General features: G+C 35.8%; 1 protein-coding gene across 5 annotated transcripts in view; it reads right to left on the bottom strand.

Annotated features, from left to right (window-relative positions):
• Window positions 1–208: 208 nt before the first annotated feature.
• TYW5 (tRNA-yW synthesizing protein 5) overlaps window positions 209–16,493 on the bottom strand; it is a 23,570-nt gene continuing 7,285 nt past the window's right edge. For 2 of the 5 annotated variants that reach the window (XM_032278748.1, XM_032278746.1), the window contains exons 4-9: window positions 11,605–11,674; window positions 8,321–8,365; window positions 7,023–7,160; window positions 4,505–4,592; window positions 4,005–4,121; window positions 209–1,582 (exon numbers count right to left, since the gene is read on the bottom strand). In XM_032278748.1, coding sequence (XP_032134639.1) covers window positions 1,326–1,582; window positions 4,005–4,121; window positions 4,505–4,592; window positions 7,023–7,160; window positions 8,321–8,365; window positions 11,605–11,674 — 715 coding nt within the window. In that variant the 3' untranslated portion in view covers window positions 209–1,325. The remainder of the gene's footprint in view (window positions 1,583–4,004; window positions 4,122–4,504; window positions 4,593–7,022; window positions 7,161–8,320; window positions 8,366–11,604; window positions 11,675–16,493) is intronic. The other 3 variants (XM_032278744.1, XM_032278749.1, XM_032278745.1) reach the window with 2 other exon arrangements.

Below are 16,493 nucleotides of genomic sequence, written 5' to 3'. Positions count from 1 at the left end.
TAGTCTCTATCAGTTCAATTGCTAAGAAAAAAAAGGATTAAAAACTGACCATAAATACTGTGCACCAAATTGATGTACTAAGAGATTGCTTTACATGGGCACATTTATGTTCAGCAAAGATTATCTGCTCTTCAATGACACTGCAATATAATTACTAGGTACAGAACAAAGAATAGCAGAGATCCACACACAATGGCTCACTGTCTTCAATGACAACACTATTAGGATCTCATTTATTCATTCTTTAAGTAAATGTTTTCTAACATTCAAAAACCAAAAAAAAAAAAAAAAAGACAGACCTGACAAACTGGGTGGCAAAAAACGTCAGGATCAGATTAAACATTTGTTTTGGACTAATTACAAAACTAATAATCCAAGTCACTATCATCAAGTCCAGTTGATCTCAGCTGATTATGTATGAAAACACCCTGTGAGGTCCATTAAGTTCCTATACCAAATCCCAAACATTCTCAATCAGTCTACAAAGTTGGGACCTAGGTATCTGTAGTTTTTAAAGTTCCTCATAAAATTCTGTTTCTAGGCAAATGTAATAGATACTATTAGTTACTCATGGTTTTCCTATCAGAACCGTGATTTTAAAAACTTATCCATTCTGTCCCCATATACCCCTCATGAGGCCTCCACTTCTACTCTCAGCTCCAGTAGACCTTACTGCCCTAAGTGTTATTCCAGACCCTTTGCCAGTGACTGGCTCAAGGATAGACAGGACTAAGTTATTTTAGAGCAATGAGACCTTAGGATATGGAAAGTGAATTCTGGGAAAGCTTTCTCATATTAGGACGAGGCCCCTAGAATCCAGCGTAACTCTTCCACTGCATGTAAATGAAGATGCGGAAGGCTCCAACTGCTACTGGCAATCATCCCATGACCACGAGGGTAGCCAGCCTTAGGATGATGCCAATGTTGTGGGTGAAAAGGGGGTGGGGTGCGGAGGCGGTCTCCCAAGGTTCTTGATGATATTACAGAATCACTGGATCAGAAACACTGCAGCCCATTCTATCTATAAATTTCACTTATTGTGATTCAATATATTTTCTTATTGTTTAAGTCATTTTCAGTTGGACTTTTAGTGGTCAGCATCTGAATGTTAAAGAGTGGTGCCAGCACAGCATTCTTTAATTATAACAATCTGCATCAAGTAGAATCCACACAAACACCCCTTCCTACTTACATAATCTGTTAAATCTGATTTATCTTTCCTATTTTAACAAAATGTTTAAAGATTAATTTATATCATTATACCTTTAAAGTATTTGACCTAAATGTTATTAAAATGTTTATGTGCATTGCATTCACTTAATTATCTACTCAGAGTTCTTGCTGTAGGCTTTGTCTTGAATGTGTATGACCATTCGTCGTGCATAGAAGTCCCTATATTCCTCTGGTAATTCGGCCAGTGTTTTCAAGGCTCTGTCCAAAATTTGTGCAGCTCTTGATGCTGCTTTAGGATCTTTGTTGCCATAGGTATCTGTTTTATCATAGCATTCAGATGGAAGGTGCTTCCAAAAGATGTTCACTCCCACTCCAAACTCTTCAGAAATTACATTATGGAACCACAAAGCTGGAGAAAGTTTAAAAAACAAGTTAAAAATAAAACCTACAGTTAAAAAAAAACCCAAAATGTCAGTGAAATATCACGAATTGCATATAGCCAATGTAAGAAATAATTCTTGTAACCAGATCCCTTCGTTAGCACACTCCAGGCTTTTAACAGAATCATTTTAACTTTTATGAATTGCCAACAAATTTAAAGTGTCAATAGCACAACCCTTACTTTTAAAACCTTTAGAAATAGCAATTTTTCCTTTAAACTTGAAAGACATAATAAAGATATATTTGTTTTGCAGTTCTCTAATCTAGGGCTGTGTTTTGTGTTACTTGTTTATACTTCCTGAGTCATGCAACCACATCAAAGTGTTTATTTTTTGGTACACAGAACATTTCAATTACTTGAGGAGTTACCTTTGACCTTTTCTGATTCACTACAATACTTTTGTCCCCGAAGACTTCCTGTTCAAGCTACAATTTGGTTTTCTAACTTGCTTAATTTCGTATTCATTATGGCCTCCTTAGTTTTATATTTCAAATGCAATTATAATCATCTTATATTTCTTTCAGCTTCTTTATAAATAGTATATAAAACTACAGCAAATATTTTGGTGGTGGAAATGATAAGTAAACTTTTATCATATTATATACCTACACTAATCACATTAAAAAACCCTTTAATCCTGTGAAAGGGAGATTAAATTTTAGAAACTTATTCTAAGAGTGTTTAAGGAAAAACAAAAGCTTAACATATTTTGATTTGGAAAACTAATTTTCAAACATGCCTTTAATCTTAACTACACTTTCTTTCAGAATCTTTTCTCCCTTATTTAATATAATAGGAAGAAACTGCTAAGCCTTCTGTTGAATTTAAACCCAAAGATAGGAATTTTGCTTTTGTTTAAAAATATATGCAAATATTCAGTATTTCTGTTTTTTCTTTTTTCATAAAACTGCATGTAGAATAAAGGAAAACCACACAGACCTTAATCATGTTCCCAAAATACAAAAAACAAAAATGTAAATTTAAAAGATGGCAATGGATTTGAAGACTAATATGTTGGTTGTTTTCAATGACAATAAGAATTAAAAAGTCAATCAAATTTTTATAGATGATCAATTATATGAAAGACATTATATCAGGCTCTTTGGGAGAAGACAAAGATGAAGACAAAACATGGTTCTTTGTCTTCAAGGAATTTATCATCTAGTCCCAAATGAAATAATCAAATATCTATCTTTATTAATATTTACTTATTTTTATCAATGAAAACAAGTTTTAATGATTCTTAATATATTTAGATACGGAACTACAACTATGAATAGAATTTGTTAATACATCCCTTTAATTTTAATTATGATTTTTATAATCTTCAAGAGTTCATTTTTAAGTATTAATTATAGATGTAATTACCTTGCTGTGGTGACTAACAACATTAAAACTTTATGTACTTTCAAACTAATGCCTATTAATTGAACAAAGAAATTAAGTGACACAAATCCAGACTGTATAGAAAAATAATGTAAACAAATGATACCATAGGTGTTGAGATTATAAAATGTTAATACTTAATGAAATCTTTCATCTGTTTTGGACATGAAAAATATTTATCTTTTTTTGATAAATATTTAAGTGGCAAAATTCTAAAATACATGAATATTTTAAAAATAATTTATAAAACCAATCAATATAATCTTTTCCCACATATAAAGTATCTCACTTGATGTCATTTAATAAAATAGAGGACAATATTATTTTTAAAACATAATTTAAAAAACCAACCAGTATAATCTTTTCCCAGATATAAAGTATCTTACTTGGAAAATTAAAAAAACAAACAAACAAAAAACATTAAAAAAAAGTGCCTTGCCTGATGTCATTTAGTAAAATAGTTTAGAGTATAATATTATTTTTACAGGTTGCCCTTGAAAGCAAGACTGTTAATTTAATTTATTTAGAGACAGTGTTGCTCTGTTGCTCAGGCTGGAGTACAGTGGTTTCATGATGCCATTGCATCAGCCTCCTCAACCTCAATCTGCTGGGCCCAAGAGATTCTTCTGCCTCAGCCTCCCAAGTAGCTGGGACTTACAGATGCACACCACCATACCTGACTAAATGTATTTATTTATTTTTATAGAGACAGGGTCTCACTATGTTGCCCATGCTGGTCTTGCACTTTTGGCCTCAAGCAATCCTCCCACCTCAGCCTCCCAAAGTGCTAGGACTGTTAACTTATAAATTTGCCTAGGCCTGCTTTAAGTGCGCGCACGCGCGCGCGCGCACACACACACAGAGTTTTGTATAAAAATCATCTTGTATAGGACAGGATACATATAACAAATATATGTTTGTACTAAAAAAAAAATCACATGAAGGATGAGTGACAGAGTATATATTTTATAAATAGCACATTACTGAGGTCTAGAAATCTTACCAGGAATGAATAATACATCACCAGCTTCAAGGGAACATTCATATCTTCTAGCCTTGGAAAAAAGTGGATATTTAGCCAAGTCTGGGTTATCTATATTCAGTACTTCTGATTTAGTACCTAAAAAGTTCCAAAAAGGGATCATGTAGATTCAACAAAGTTAGCATTTAAATAAAAGTAATTGTAAATATACATCTGAAAATTTATTCTTTTCTACACAATTACAATACCCGCACTGTGAGAATTACTATGCTACTGACATCTAAGACAGTTTTCAGTGACTCACTCTTTAATTCTGATGACTGATAGCCATGTAATATAATTAAGATAATCTCAAAATTTGAACCTGTTATTACATATATACACAAATACAATGGAGAATACAATTAGGAAGACATCCTAAAGTGTTCTTTTCCTGTAAGAATCAAGAGATTTCTCAAAGAGTAACTGAATAGACTTTAGAAATATAAACTTCAAAAAAAAAAAACAAACAAAAACCCTACCTTTTAAATATAAATACTGGGCATCTCGAGGGCTGAAGAGTACAACACGCTTTTTTCCTGTCACTTGTATTAAGAAATTATCCATTACCTGAAGACCAATAAAAGCTTATGGGGTAATTATTATCTAAAATTCAAATAAATAGAACCAATGGCATTCTAAACTTTAATTGAAAACCTGATCCTTTAATGAGAATTGATTTACTTTACTTAGGACTCTTACAGTCACCTAACAATAAAAACATTTGTATTCCATATACAACTGGGCCTTAAAGACATTTCTGCAGTACTGCCCTAAAATGGGAAGGCTTGGCAAATTAGGAAATGGGGAGTCAGAAAACTATTTACCCTTGTCATTAACTGACAGCACAGTTAAGCCTATTTAAGGCTCCCCTTGGTTAATATTTACTATCTGTTAAGGAATGCTATAAGCCCAATATTAGACAACAGAGTAAAAGCACTTAGAAAAATCAGATGCCAGGAAAATACAAGGTACTGCTGCAACTACTGCTAAACTCTTAATGTATGTTCAACCATAATTTCATTAGAGGTATCTTGATTTTCAAATTATTTTTATAGGGATATAATTTCACAGATTTTATTTTTTTTCTTTTCTGCAAACTGTATGGTGATTTATGACAGATTTGCTTAATATGTATTTATTATTGGAGCAATCTTAACTTTTCCTGTGAATGCAACAGTACACTTTCTTGGTAAAGATTGTGAAAAATGTTAAAGGCAGAGCCACATAATTCTCAGCTAAGGATTTAAGATAAACACTAAGCAAGATGCATTCATGACTTTTTACTTCTACCCAAGCATTCTTCCTTTTAGTACTAACCCTTTACTTATGTATACTATAACTATACAATCAAACTAGCATTCCTCTGACTTAATTTTATAAGAAAAGCTTTATATATTACATTCTATTATCATTCTTTTTTTTCTCTTTTTGAGACAGAGTTTTGCTCTTGTTGCCCAGGCTCGAGTGCAATGGCATGATCTCGGCTCACCACAACCTCCGCTTCCTGGGTTCAAGTGATTCTCAGCCTCCCAAGTAGCTGGGATTACAGGAGCCTGCAATGACACCCGGCTAATTTTGTATTTTTAGTAGAGATGGGGTTTCCTCCAGGTTGGTCAGGCTGGTCTCGAATTCCCGACCTCAGGTGATCCGCCCGCCTCAGTCTCCCAAAGTGCTGGGATTACAGGCGTGAGCCACCATGCCCCAGCATTCTATTATAATTCAAAGTAAAAGGGATACTACTTAAAATTTAAAACATAATCATAGAGGCTGGGTGCCGTGGCTCACAAGTACTTTGGGAGGTCGAGGGGGACAGATCACTTGAGGCCAGTTGTTCGAGACCAGCCTGGTCAACATGGCAAAACCCCATCTAGACTAAAATTACAAAAACAAATTAGCCGGGTGTGGTGGTGCATGTCTGTAATCCTAGCTACTCAGGTGGTTGAGACACAAGAATCGCTTGAACCTGGGAGGGGTTGGTTGCAGTGAGCTAGGATTGTGCCACTGTACTCCAGCCTGGGTGATAGCGCAAGACTCTGTCTCAAAAACAACAATAATAATAATAATGATAATAATCATAGAATGTAGTTACAATGTATTACCACATGATTTTCTCACCATGTCATTAATATAAAATATAAAATATGCTAAGAGTTTATGTCTATTTCATTTAATTACAGATTTACTGACTATGGTAAAATCCTCCCAAGAAGTTCTCAACTGAATTATAAAACACATGTATAAAACATTATAGTGTGATTTAGAACTTAAAAAAATTTTTTTCTCTTTGGAAACCTGTCAGATATTGCTCTACCTTCCTTAAGTTTCTCTACTTCCCAACACTAAACTATATACCAAACTAGTATTTTTAATGTTTTTAAAATGCTTATAGATGTGTACACAAACTTAAGCAAACAAAATAACACCATTGATAAATAATCAAGACCAATATTGCACACATTTTGCTGCCCTACAAATACAGAAGATATTTGATATTCTCAAGGCATATATATCCTAAGATCTTCAGATATCCTCATATCTTATAATTGCTAATGACTCAACAAGCTTCCGCCATTTTCCTGAATAATGTAACTCTGGAGAAAGCTATGAATCTCTGGGTGGCCAGAGTCATGTGTATCATTTACACCTCCTCATACAACAAGCTTATCACTTTTTTCAATACAATCTCCCCCCTTATCTGATGGCCATTTTTCACATGCAAAAAAATCACTTCATAAAACTTGGTATATAAATGATGATGAATCAAGAATTAGGACTACAGAGCAATACAAATGTGAGGAACCAACTAGGCTTTGCCATTAGCAAAATAATTCACTCCTATATCACTGCTATGCAGAGTACTTATTTTCCAAAAGTCATGTTTCAGCAAATTACACAGATCTTTAGGGTAGCCTATAGGAGGAAGTTAAAACTGTGACTGTTAAATCTATAATGCTAAAGATCTATTGTAGCTTTAGATATCTCATTTATGTAGCATACATCATAATGAGTCCAAAGTTGTAATCCTGGTGAACTAATTCGAAAAACACTGGAAAAGAACTGTTCCTCTTTGAAGAATTCTGGAAACTTAATATCTCCTTCCAACAAAGGAAACTGCTTTCTGATATCTGCAACATCCTGTATTTACAGAAACATATAAAGAAAAAATTAAATTAGACCCCATGATATTAAGGAAGAATGGGGAAAAACTTTGTTCACTGCTTTAAAATACTAAAATACTATGATGTGACCATGTGCCAATATATGATCTTTTTCCCTTCCTCCCTTCCTTTCTTCTTTCCTTCTCTCTCTCTCTTTTTTTTTTTTTTTTTGAGACAGAGTCTTGCTCTGTCACCCAGGGTGGAGTACAGTAGCACCATCTTGGCTCACTGCAACCTCCGCCTCCCGAGTTCAAGTGATTCTCAATTCTCTTGCTTTAGCCTCCTGAGTAGCTGGGATTACAGACATGCGCCACCACATCTGACTAATTTTTAGTAGAGATGGGGTTTCAATATGTTGGCCAGGCTGGTCTCCAACTCCTGACCTCAGGTGATCCACCCAACTCAGCCTCCCAAAGTGCTAGGATTATAGGCATGAGCCACCTCGCCCAGCTGATATATGATCTTTCAAATGAAGAAATACCAGGCTGTGTAACAAGACTGCAGATTTAATAGTATCACTACCATTAAGCTCAATATACTTCATTAATGGAAAGGTTCTTCCTACTTTAAGCGAGAATTACACAATTGTTGTCCACTCTAATATTCAGGAGTCAACACCCTCAACTAACATTACTAGTCATCACCTACATAAAATCTGTGAATTCTACTGAAGGAAGGGACTAAAAGAGAGGGTAAACAACTAAATGATGAAACTAGTGGAAAAAAAATCCCATTTGATCATTTTAGGGACTACTCCTTAACATGGCAACCATACTGATTTGACTCTGAGTACATGTCAAAACTTATACAATAAACTATTCAGGATTCTAATAATTATTTTTGGATTAATATTTTATTAGCTGAGTCACCACCTATAAAATATGCAGTAGAAGAAATTTCTTATTGTATAGCGATTAGATGACTATAAACACTAAGATTCTAAAGGCCTACCTGAATACAAAGTAATCAATTTTTAATCATCTTACTTCTTATTTAGAGGCACAAATCACTGAGAAAAGATGGAAAAGGATAAACAGGGTATATGTCAGGCAGTAAGTATAAAAATTACAGTGTTGCCAGTTAACATATATACATCCATTTAGATTTTAAGCAACTGTTTACCTTCAGAATTCTTACCTTTCTAGGATCTTCTCCAAGTGACCGTAAGTAGTATTTCTCATCCTTAAACATCCCATAGAAAAATAACATCAGCAATATTTTACTTTTTAAAATGTAAAAATGCTAAGATATGTATAGCTATCATGTATTCATAATAATTAAAAGTAAAAAAATTATGTACTCAGAACTATGGAAAAAAATAAAACACCTTAATTTCAAAAATATTACGAAGTAAAGAAGTTAGGAAACAAATCTTAAAATCTGACCCAGTTAAGTAGTTTTCTAAAAAGTTCAATTATTGCTGGTCATGGTGGGTCACACTTATAATCCTAGCACTCTGGGAGGCTAGGGCAGGAAGACTGCTTATGTCCGAGAGCTCAAGACCAGCCTGGGCAACAGAGTGAGACACCATCTACAAAAAAGTTAGCTGGGTATGGTGGTGCGTGCCTGGAGTCCCAGCTACTCGGGAGGCTGAGGCTGCAGTGAGCTATGATAGTGCCACTGCACTCCAGCTTGGGTGACAGAGCAAGACCTTGTTTCACGAAAGAAAAAAAAAGTTAATTCTCTTACCCTTTCTACTAATGCTCTCTGGTGGCCATATGAAGAAATGTCTTGCTCATAATAATGACTGGATCCTTAAAACATTAAGTAAAATAAATTCTAAAGACAATATATACATACCATCTCTAAAGCTACAATGAGTTAGTCTTTATATTTCAAATTATTTAGACTTATTTTAACAGTGTTTTAGTACTTAGCAAATACAATACAAATGTACAGTAACAAAATACCTTATGCTTTTAATAATATATATTTTTAAAATCTAGAACACTGTATTTTATAAATGTAAGCCTATCCCTGCCTATAAATTCTCAAGCCAAATGCTTAAGATTCAGCTCATGTATGAATTAGAAATATATAATTTCATCATAGTAAACTTAAATTGATCATTTAAAAATTATTTAAAATTTTTAAATTGTTTTCAGACAGGGTCTCATTCTGTTACCCAGGCTGGAGTGCAGTGATGCGATCATGCCCACTGCAGCCTCAACCTCCTGGGCTCAGGCAATCCTCCTGCCTCAGCCCTCCAAGCAGCTGGGATGTTCAGCTAATTTTTTTTTTTTTTTTTTTTTTTAACTATTTGTAGAGGAGACTAGCTATATTGTCCAGGTTGGTCTCAAACTCCTGGACTTAAGTGATCCTCCTGCCTTGGCCTCCCAGAGTGCTGGGATTATATGCATGAGCCACCATGCTAGGCCGAAAATTATTATTTATACTTCACCAAGTACCTAAATAGAGAACTGTTTGAACTATAAAACATTCACTGTTAGAAAAGTGAGACCAAGTCAAGCACATAGGCAATCCAAACTCAGAATTCTGCCACTTTCACCCAATACTGAGTTTTACAACACAAACTTCAAAAGATCATCATATTTATCTTAAGACATAAATTGATGATTGAAGTTTTAATTGAACTCTCAGATTCACTGTTTTTCTATTTTTAGCTACCACCACATCAGATTTTCAAAATACGTTCTTCAAAATTCTGAGGGTTTTCTACTAGTTCTAAGACTTAAAAAATAAAATTCATGCAGCAGACACAGAGGTACACTTCTCAGGAATCCCTTCTGATTCCTGAGAAAGAACTCACTGCTTAACTGCAAGAAGCGTGATTAGCTTAGAGCTACCAGATGTTAACTTCTTTAGGTCCACCTCAGGATTGGAACCCAGGACATGCTCTTCTTGGGGTAGTCCCAACCAGTGACTTAAGATGGTAAATGACCTGGACACTGCCACCCAATGCAGGACTTTTCTCACAGGCAGTCTGCTCAGGAGTTCCAGGATGAGTTGGCAGAGACTGTCAGATCTGTATCTACACCTGATGGCTTCCTCGCCTTTCCTTTCACAGGTATTTCTATTTAGCAAGCCCTTTGCAGTCCTAATTCCATCTCAGCATCTGCTTCCTAGAGGACCAAACTGACAGTTCATGTTGATCTTGTTTACACACTTTCCATAATTTTTAGACTTTAATCATTTACCATGTGTCTATTTCTTTTACTTCACATTTCATGGCTATTTAAATCTGTACCACTCTTTACCTTTAGACACAAAAGTACCAAAGGGCAACTGAATATACATGTTCAAAGCATGGCTATAAAGTTAGAAAACAGTTCTCAGGTGCAACTAATGGGATCAATTTTAAAAGATATTTTGGTTATATTACAGAATCACAGACCTACAGAGTTTGTGGGGATTGTGGTGGTAATCTAGTGTAAATATTACCTGACAAGAGAACTGTAAAAATGCAATGGCACAAAGCAAACAACAGCTTTATTCGAAGCTTAAAAAGCAATTTGTTTTTAAAATGTGCTTTTGAGTAACACAGTGAATTTTTTTTTTTTTTTTTTTTTTTTTTTTTGAGATGGAGTTTCGCTCTTGCTGCCCAGGCTAGAGTGCAATGGCGCGATCTCGGCTTACAACCTCCGCCTCCCAGGTTCAGGTGATTCTCTTGCCTCAGCCTCCCGAGTAGCTAGAATTACAGGCATGCACCACCATGCCTGGCTAATCTTGTATTTTTAGTAGAGATGGGGTTTTTCCATGTTGGTCATGCTGGTCTCAAACTCCTGACCTCAGGTGATCTGCCTGACTCGGCCCCTCAAAGTGCTGGGATTACAAGCGTGAGCCACCGCACCCGGCCAACACAGTGAATTTTTAAAAACATATTTATATACAAGGCCTTAATGCCTTACTCAAGGCATTTAAATTGAATTATTTAAAGCTAGACTATAATTAAGTAGAATTCTTCTGCATTTAATCCTGAACAAATATTGTAGCAAATACACACAGAAATCACATTGATAACAAGAATATGGAAACAGGCTAATAGTCAATACATATGAAAATGAAGTTCTCCATTAGCATTTGATGTTGGCATATCAGACCAAAGCATTTTAAAAGGAAGTAACATTAACAGCTAACATTTAATGAGTAATTTCTATACATCAGGCATACTGCTAAGTATTTTACTGACTTTATTTAGTCAATCCTCACAAACACTTTATAAAATAGGTACTATTATTACCCCCATTTCAAAGATGACTATACTGAAGTACAGAAAAATAGTTTGGCCAGTTTGAGAGCTAATAAATAGCAGAGCTACAGTCTATGGTGCATCCAACTACATCTTAAGAATGTCTATCAGAGAAGGCCATAGCTCTTGTATATCTAGTATCCTTTCATGAGAAAACCCATTTAGTATACAGATATTAATGACTTCTTTTAAAAATGTTAAACGTAATTACCTCTGAAATAAAGAATTCTTTATGCTTCTCTTCAGCGGCTCTCTGGACCAACTGGTCAAAAGGTAAAGTTCTGAAATAAACAAAAAGGAATCCTTGGGCTTAATAATAACAGATTAACTAGTAAGAATGTAATCACTACACATAAAGGCTTGTTGCAGTTGGATATACTTTCCTGTTTTACACTATCTGTGATTTTTATTATAATCTATTATGTGAAATTCTAACTTTTCAAAACTCATTGAGCAGTAGGCTTACTTGACCTAAGTTGTCTAAAATTTTGGAATTAAAGATTTAAAACTCTATGGTTCTAATGGATCCTTCTATAGGTCAATATTCTTCTATTCCAAGTTATGATAGAAAAATGTTCCTATGGTATCTGATTACCTTTGGAAATACACAGACTTTCAGGTTCTGCTACCTGTTTTTAAGTGTCATGGCAAAACAAATCTTATGAAGAGTGGGGCAAACTATTCATGCTACTTTGAAAGAGACAATACACAAATGGTCCCATGAAGATAACCACCCTCCATTCTTCCCGCCTTTTGGCACTATCACAGAACACAGAAGCCAGTAACACTGCTCTCATCCTTGCTTCTGAGGAATAGCTCAAGGAGAATTCCAGTGAAGTGACCAATTTTTATCCTTCAAAATTTCTGCCCAAATGCCTGTCTTATTCCATCCTGATGAACAGGGCTGAACACTGTGGAAGCAAAGTTTGTTTTCTTTACATCACACTCTTGAGCTAGAAGGATATTTTTACTCCAGATTGCTTCTATCCCTTCACTTTCTAAAATCAAAAGTACTGCCCTATAAATGAAGATTATACTGTGTAGGTAACAAGACAATGAATTCCTCAAAAGCCTCTAGGTCAAAAGCCCCTCCTCTGCTCCCTGCACTGCACTCCTGCCTCCAAACTTCTGATTAAAAGCTGAAATCTTTTCAGTCTTACTACTAAATATCTTCCCACTTGAACTCTGTACTGAGAAAGTGGAAAGGAAAGGTTAGCTAAACACTTTCTTCTTCTCTATGAGATGACCTAGGGCCAGCTTACTTTTTCCTTGCACTGTTTTCCCAGAAATATACTAAGTAAAAACAAACATGGTGTGAACCCATGAATTATGTTGAATAAAAAAAAAAATTAAAGACAAATGTGGAATGTCAGTTGTGACATCAGGTAACACTGTTTATTGTAAAAATAACCTTTGGTTGATGAATTATGTCTGCACTATGTGGCTTATGAGTAGACTATAAACACTTGTTCAGAAGTAGAGGATTTGGCTTTCCTGTGTATAGTGCAACTCTCCTGAGTACGGCCCTTGGAAGAATGCAGAAGCTAAGTTCATGGGGTGTTTCAAGCTACTGGTTTCTGTGGCCCATGTCTCTTACCTAAGCTCAGGTGTTTCTATACTGCCTCCACAGTCTCATTCCCTTACAACTAAGCTATAACTTGATGAGTCAAAAAATAGTCCCTGGATTTGTATAAAGGCTCCACTGATACTATCTTGCTAGAATGCCATTTTCTGCCTTATATCCTCCTGCAAAAAGCTAAGGGAATCTGATGCCAGGTTATGGATTGGTGGGTGCTGTGAATGTCAATCTGAACTTCAGGCCACTCCTGGTAATTATGTAGAGTGAGCATTGCAGGAGAGGAAAGAGGGGTTTGCCACTACTCAGACCAATGCAGAGTATGATTTCTTGGACTATAAATAGTGTCTGACTAACTAATATCAACAAATTTACTTGGCATTCTCCTACTCAATGTTTCCCATCTGTGACCTCACCATATACCCTTCATTCCTTCATGCTTTCATTCTTCAAAGCATCTTTGAAGGGTCTGGGCCAGTAGGGAAGCTTATCTGGACCATAGCTACTATTGTAATTGCTGCATTTACCCAGGCTTAGCTTTCTTACTAGGGCAAACACAGAAGTATTCTTTAGACCTTTAGAAAAACAGAGCAGAATAGTGACCCTGAAAAAGCAGACAGAGTAGCTCAGCCCAGATAAGCAGAACTGGGGTGCCACCAGCAACCTTCTCTCTCTCTTTTTTTTTTTTTTTTTTTTTCAAGCTCCAGCAACTTTTATTTTCATGAGTGAGAGTTGGAGATCAGCTGTTAGGTTCTGTGCCCATGACACTGACTGCTGCCTGGCGCCCACTCTCTATACAGTCATTAACAGTAACCCCCTCATAGGAGGCTCCAGCCAGAGTCAGGGGCAACCTGTGAGCGGCCAAGAACTGCCTAGCTGACTCTAGTTTTTGCCAGTGACCTAGTGTATACTGGGGGATGCAGTTCTTGTGTAGATGGACCAAGCAGTGACTTGGAAGCTCCTTCAGTCCTAATTGTGTGGCAGCTGCCTCCTGTGCCCGCTGTTGAAACAGCTCCTGAGATAAGACACAGCCACTTGCCTCCAGCGTCTGTAACCAGGAACCTCCCAGCATCAGTCACTCTGAGGCCAGGGGGGCTCCCATCCTGCTCAGGGAAAGCAACTGAGTCATACACAATTCCCAGGACGCCTGGATCTTCTGATCTACCTGTCATAGCTTCTGCTAAGCCCAGATGGGGGAGAAATTAGGTATATAAATTGGGAAGTTGTTTGACTTTTTAAAAATCTATCCAAGTTTCAAAAAGAAGGGCACTGGTTATTAACGTGCCATTTGTCTGGACTGGCGGCACCAGTAAGGAGGGTAATGTCAAAGGTTTAATCACAGACTCTGTGGAGTCAGGGAAATTTGAGTAAACACCTTGGGCTCCATCATTTCAAGCTATATGATCCTGAGAAGTTACTTAATATTTTTAAACCTCTCTTTCCTCATTTGTGAAATTATTATTAAAAATATCTACCTCACAGATTGTTCTGAAGTTTAAATGAGTAATATAACCTAGATTGCTTGGCACAGTACCTGATAATATAATAAGTGCTCAGTAAAGGACAGATGGTGGGGTTAACAGCAATGATAATGTACCCTTTTGCAGCATGCAAGTAGTCATCAACATTTTAAAAAAGAAGAAAAAAGCCCTTCACTGTCTTGTTCCCCATTTGGAAAAGGCTGCTTTAAAAAATGAAGATCAGAACTGATGAGAGCACAATAAACAACAAGAGCAAGATGATGACAGGAATTATAGGATGCGACAGATAGATGTGGCAAACCTGACATGATGAGACTTTTTAAAAACAATCTATGATCAGAAGAATGCCAACAATATCCTTTCAACACTCAGGGTTCTTTTGTCCAGACTCTCCTAACTCTGAACAATGAGCACTACCAAGAAGAAAGAAGTAAAAATTCATATTTGCTAATGTATCAATCTTCCAATGTTTGATGAAGCGTAATAGCAATCTCAATTTGAAGTGATAATCATAATAAATACGTGTGTGCAGGGTTTCTTACTTTCTAGTCTCTCTCTGGCCTGGATGCATTCCTTCTTTCTTACTGCTTGGTAAATGCTAAAAATGACTAAACCTATTTTTTTTCTTCCACTAAAAAAAATAATCCTGCAACTTTTTAGTAGCTCTAGTGAAAGAGGAAGCTGTGATAGGAACTATTACATAATGTATGTGCTTCAAAAACAAGTTTTGAAAAGTTTAAAAGACATGACAAAACATCAAGGCAATTCAAGATGAAGTTTCAATACTCGTTTGTTACGGCATTGGACTCTCTGGAAAATAAACATCATTAACTGCTGGCTGAAAAACACTCATCATTCCAGCATTTTTAATCTGATAAAAAATGAAAAGTTCTTACACTTGGAAAAACTTAGGGCAATTAAATTCAATTCATGGCCTATTAATAACTAAAACCATTATGGTGAATATTCAAAGGATTAAAAACTGAGCAATGCTTTGGCAGCTGCTATATGAACTTGGAAAACTAATGAGAAAGTAATGGCTGTGGACGTTAGAAGCTCTGTTTAACTCATCTCTAAATTGAAGTCTTGTGAACTACATGGCTTTTCAATAGACTGAATTTGCTGGGAACATCACATGCTCAGAGTTTGAAAGCTGTTTGTTTTTAATTTAACAATTTAAATGAAACTCATGGGAATAAATAGCAAATGAAATCTGCAAGATGACAGCATTTAAAACTTTCATCTTTAGACAATCAGCGGCTTTTGTCTATTTCTTATTTACTCTTAAGAAATTCCACAGCATAAAATGACAATCATGAAAGAAATTAAAGGTATTTAAGACTATTTTATCAAAAGGGAAAATTAAGTATGATTTTTTTAAGTTATCTAAGTTGATGAAAGATTATATCGAACATACCTTATCCTGGTTTTCTGGAGAGGACAGAAAAAGAAAACAAGAGCCTTTTGGAATTTCCTGTTCTAGACAACAGTTACTAATGTGGTAGGATCAATTAATTAATCAAGCATTGAATGAACACAGCACATCCAACTTCACACGTAATCTAACCCTAGTTATAGAAATGTTCTCTTCCTTCTAACTCTCCAGAAGGTATTGGGTATATACCCTATTTAAAAAAATTGTTGGCTAGGCATGGTGGCTCATGCCTATAATCCCAGCACTTTGGGAGGCCGAGGCAGGTAGATCACTTGAGGCCAAGAGTTTGAGTGCAGCCCGGCCAACATGGTGAAACTCTGTCTCCACTAAAAATACAAAAGTGAGCTGGGCATAGTGGCATGTGCCTGTAATCCCAGCTACTCGAGAGGGTGAGACAGGAGTATCACTTGAACATGGGAGGCAGAGGTTGCAGTGAGCCGAAATCACCCACCTGCACTCCAGCCTGGGTGGCCGAGTAAGACTCTGTCTCCAAAAAAAAAAAAAAACTCATTGTATAATTATGTAAACTCAGAAAATTCTTGTCTTTTAAAAACCACTCTTTAAAAATCAGTAAGCTATTCCATGATTACATCAAACCAGCCAAAAGA

Source organism: Sapajus apella, unplaced genomic scaffold, assembly GCF_009761245.1.
Source record: "Sapajus apella isolate SASKATOON/1434 unplaced genomic scaffold, GSC_monkey_1.0 scaffold10, whole genome shotgun sequence".
Taxonomy (NCBI): Eukaryota; Metazoa; Chordata; class Mammalia; order Primates; family Cebidae; genus Sapajus; species Sapajus apella.
This window is presented reverse-complemented; position numbering and strand designations above follow the sequence as displayed.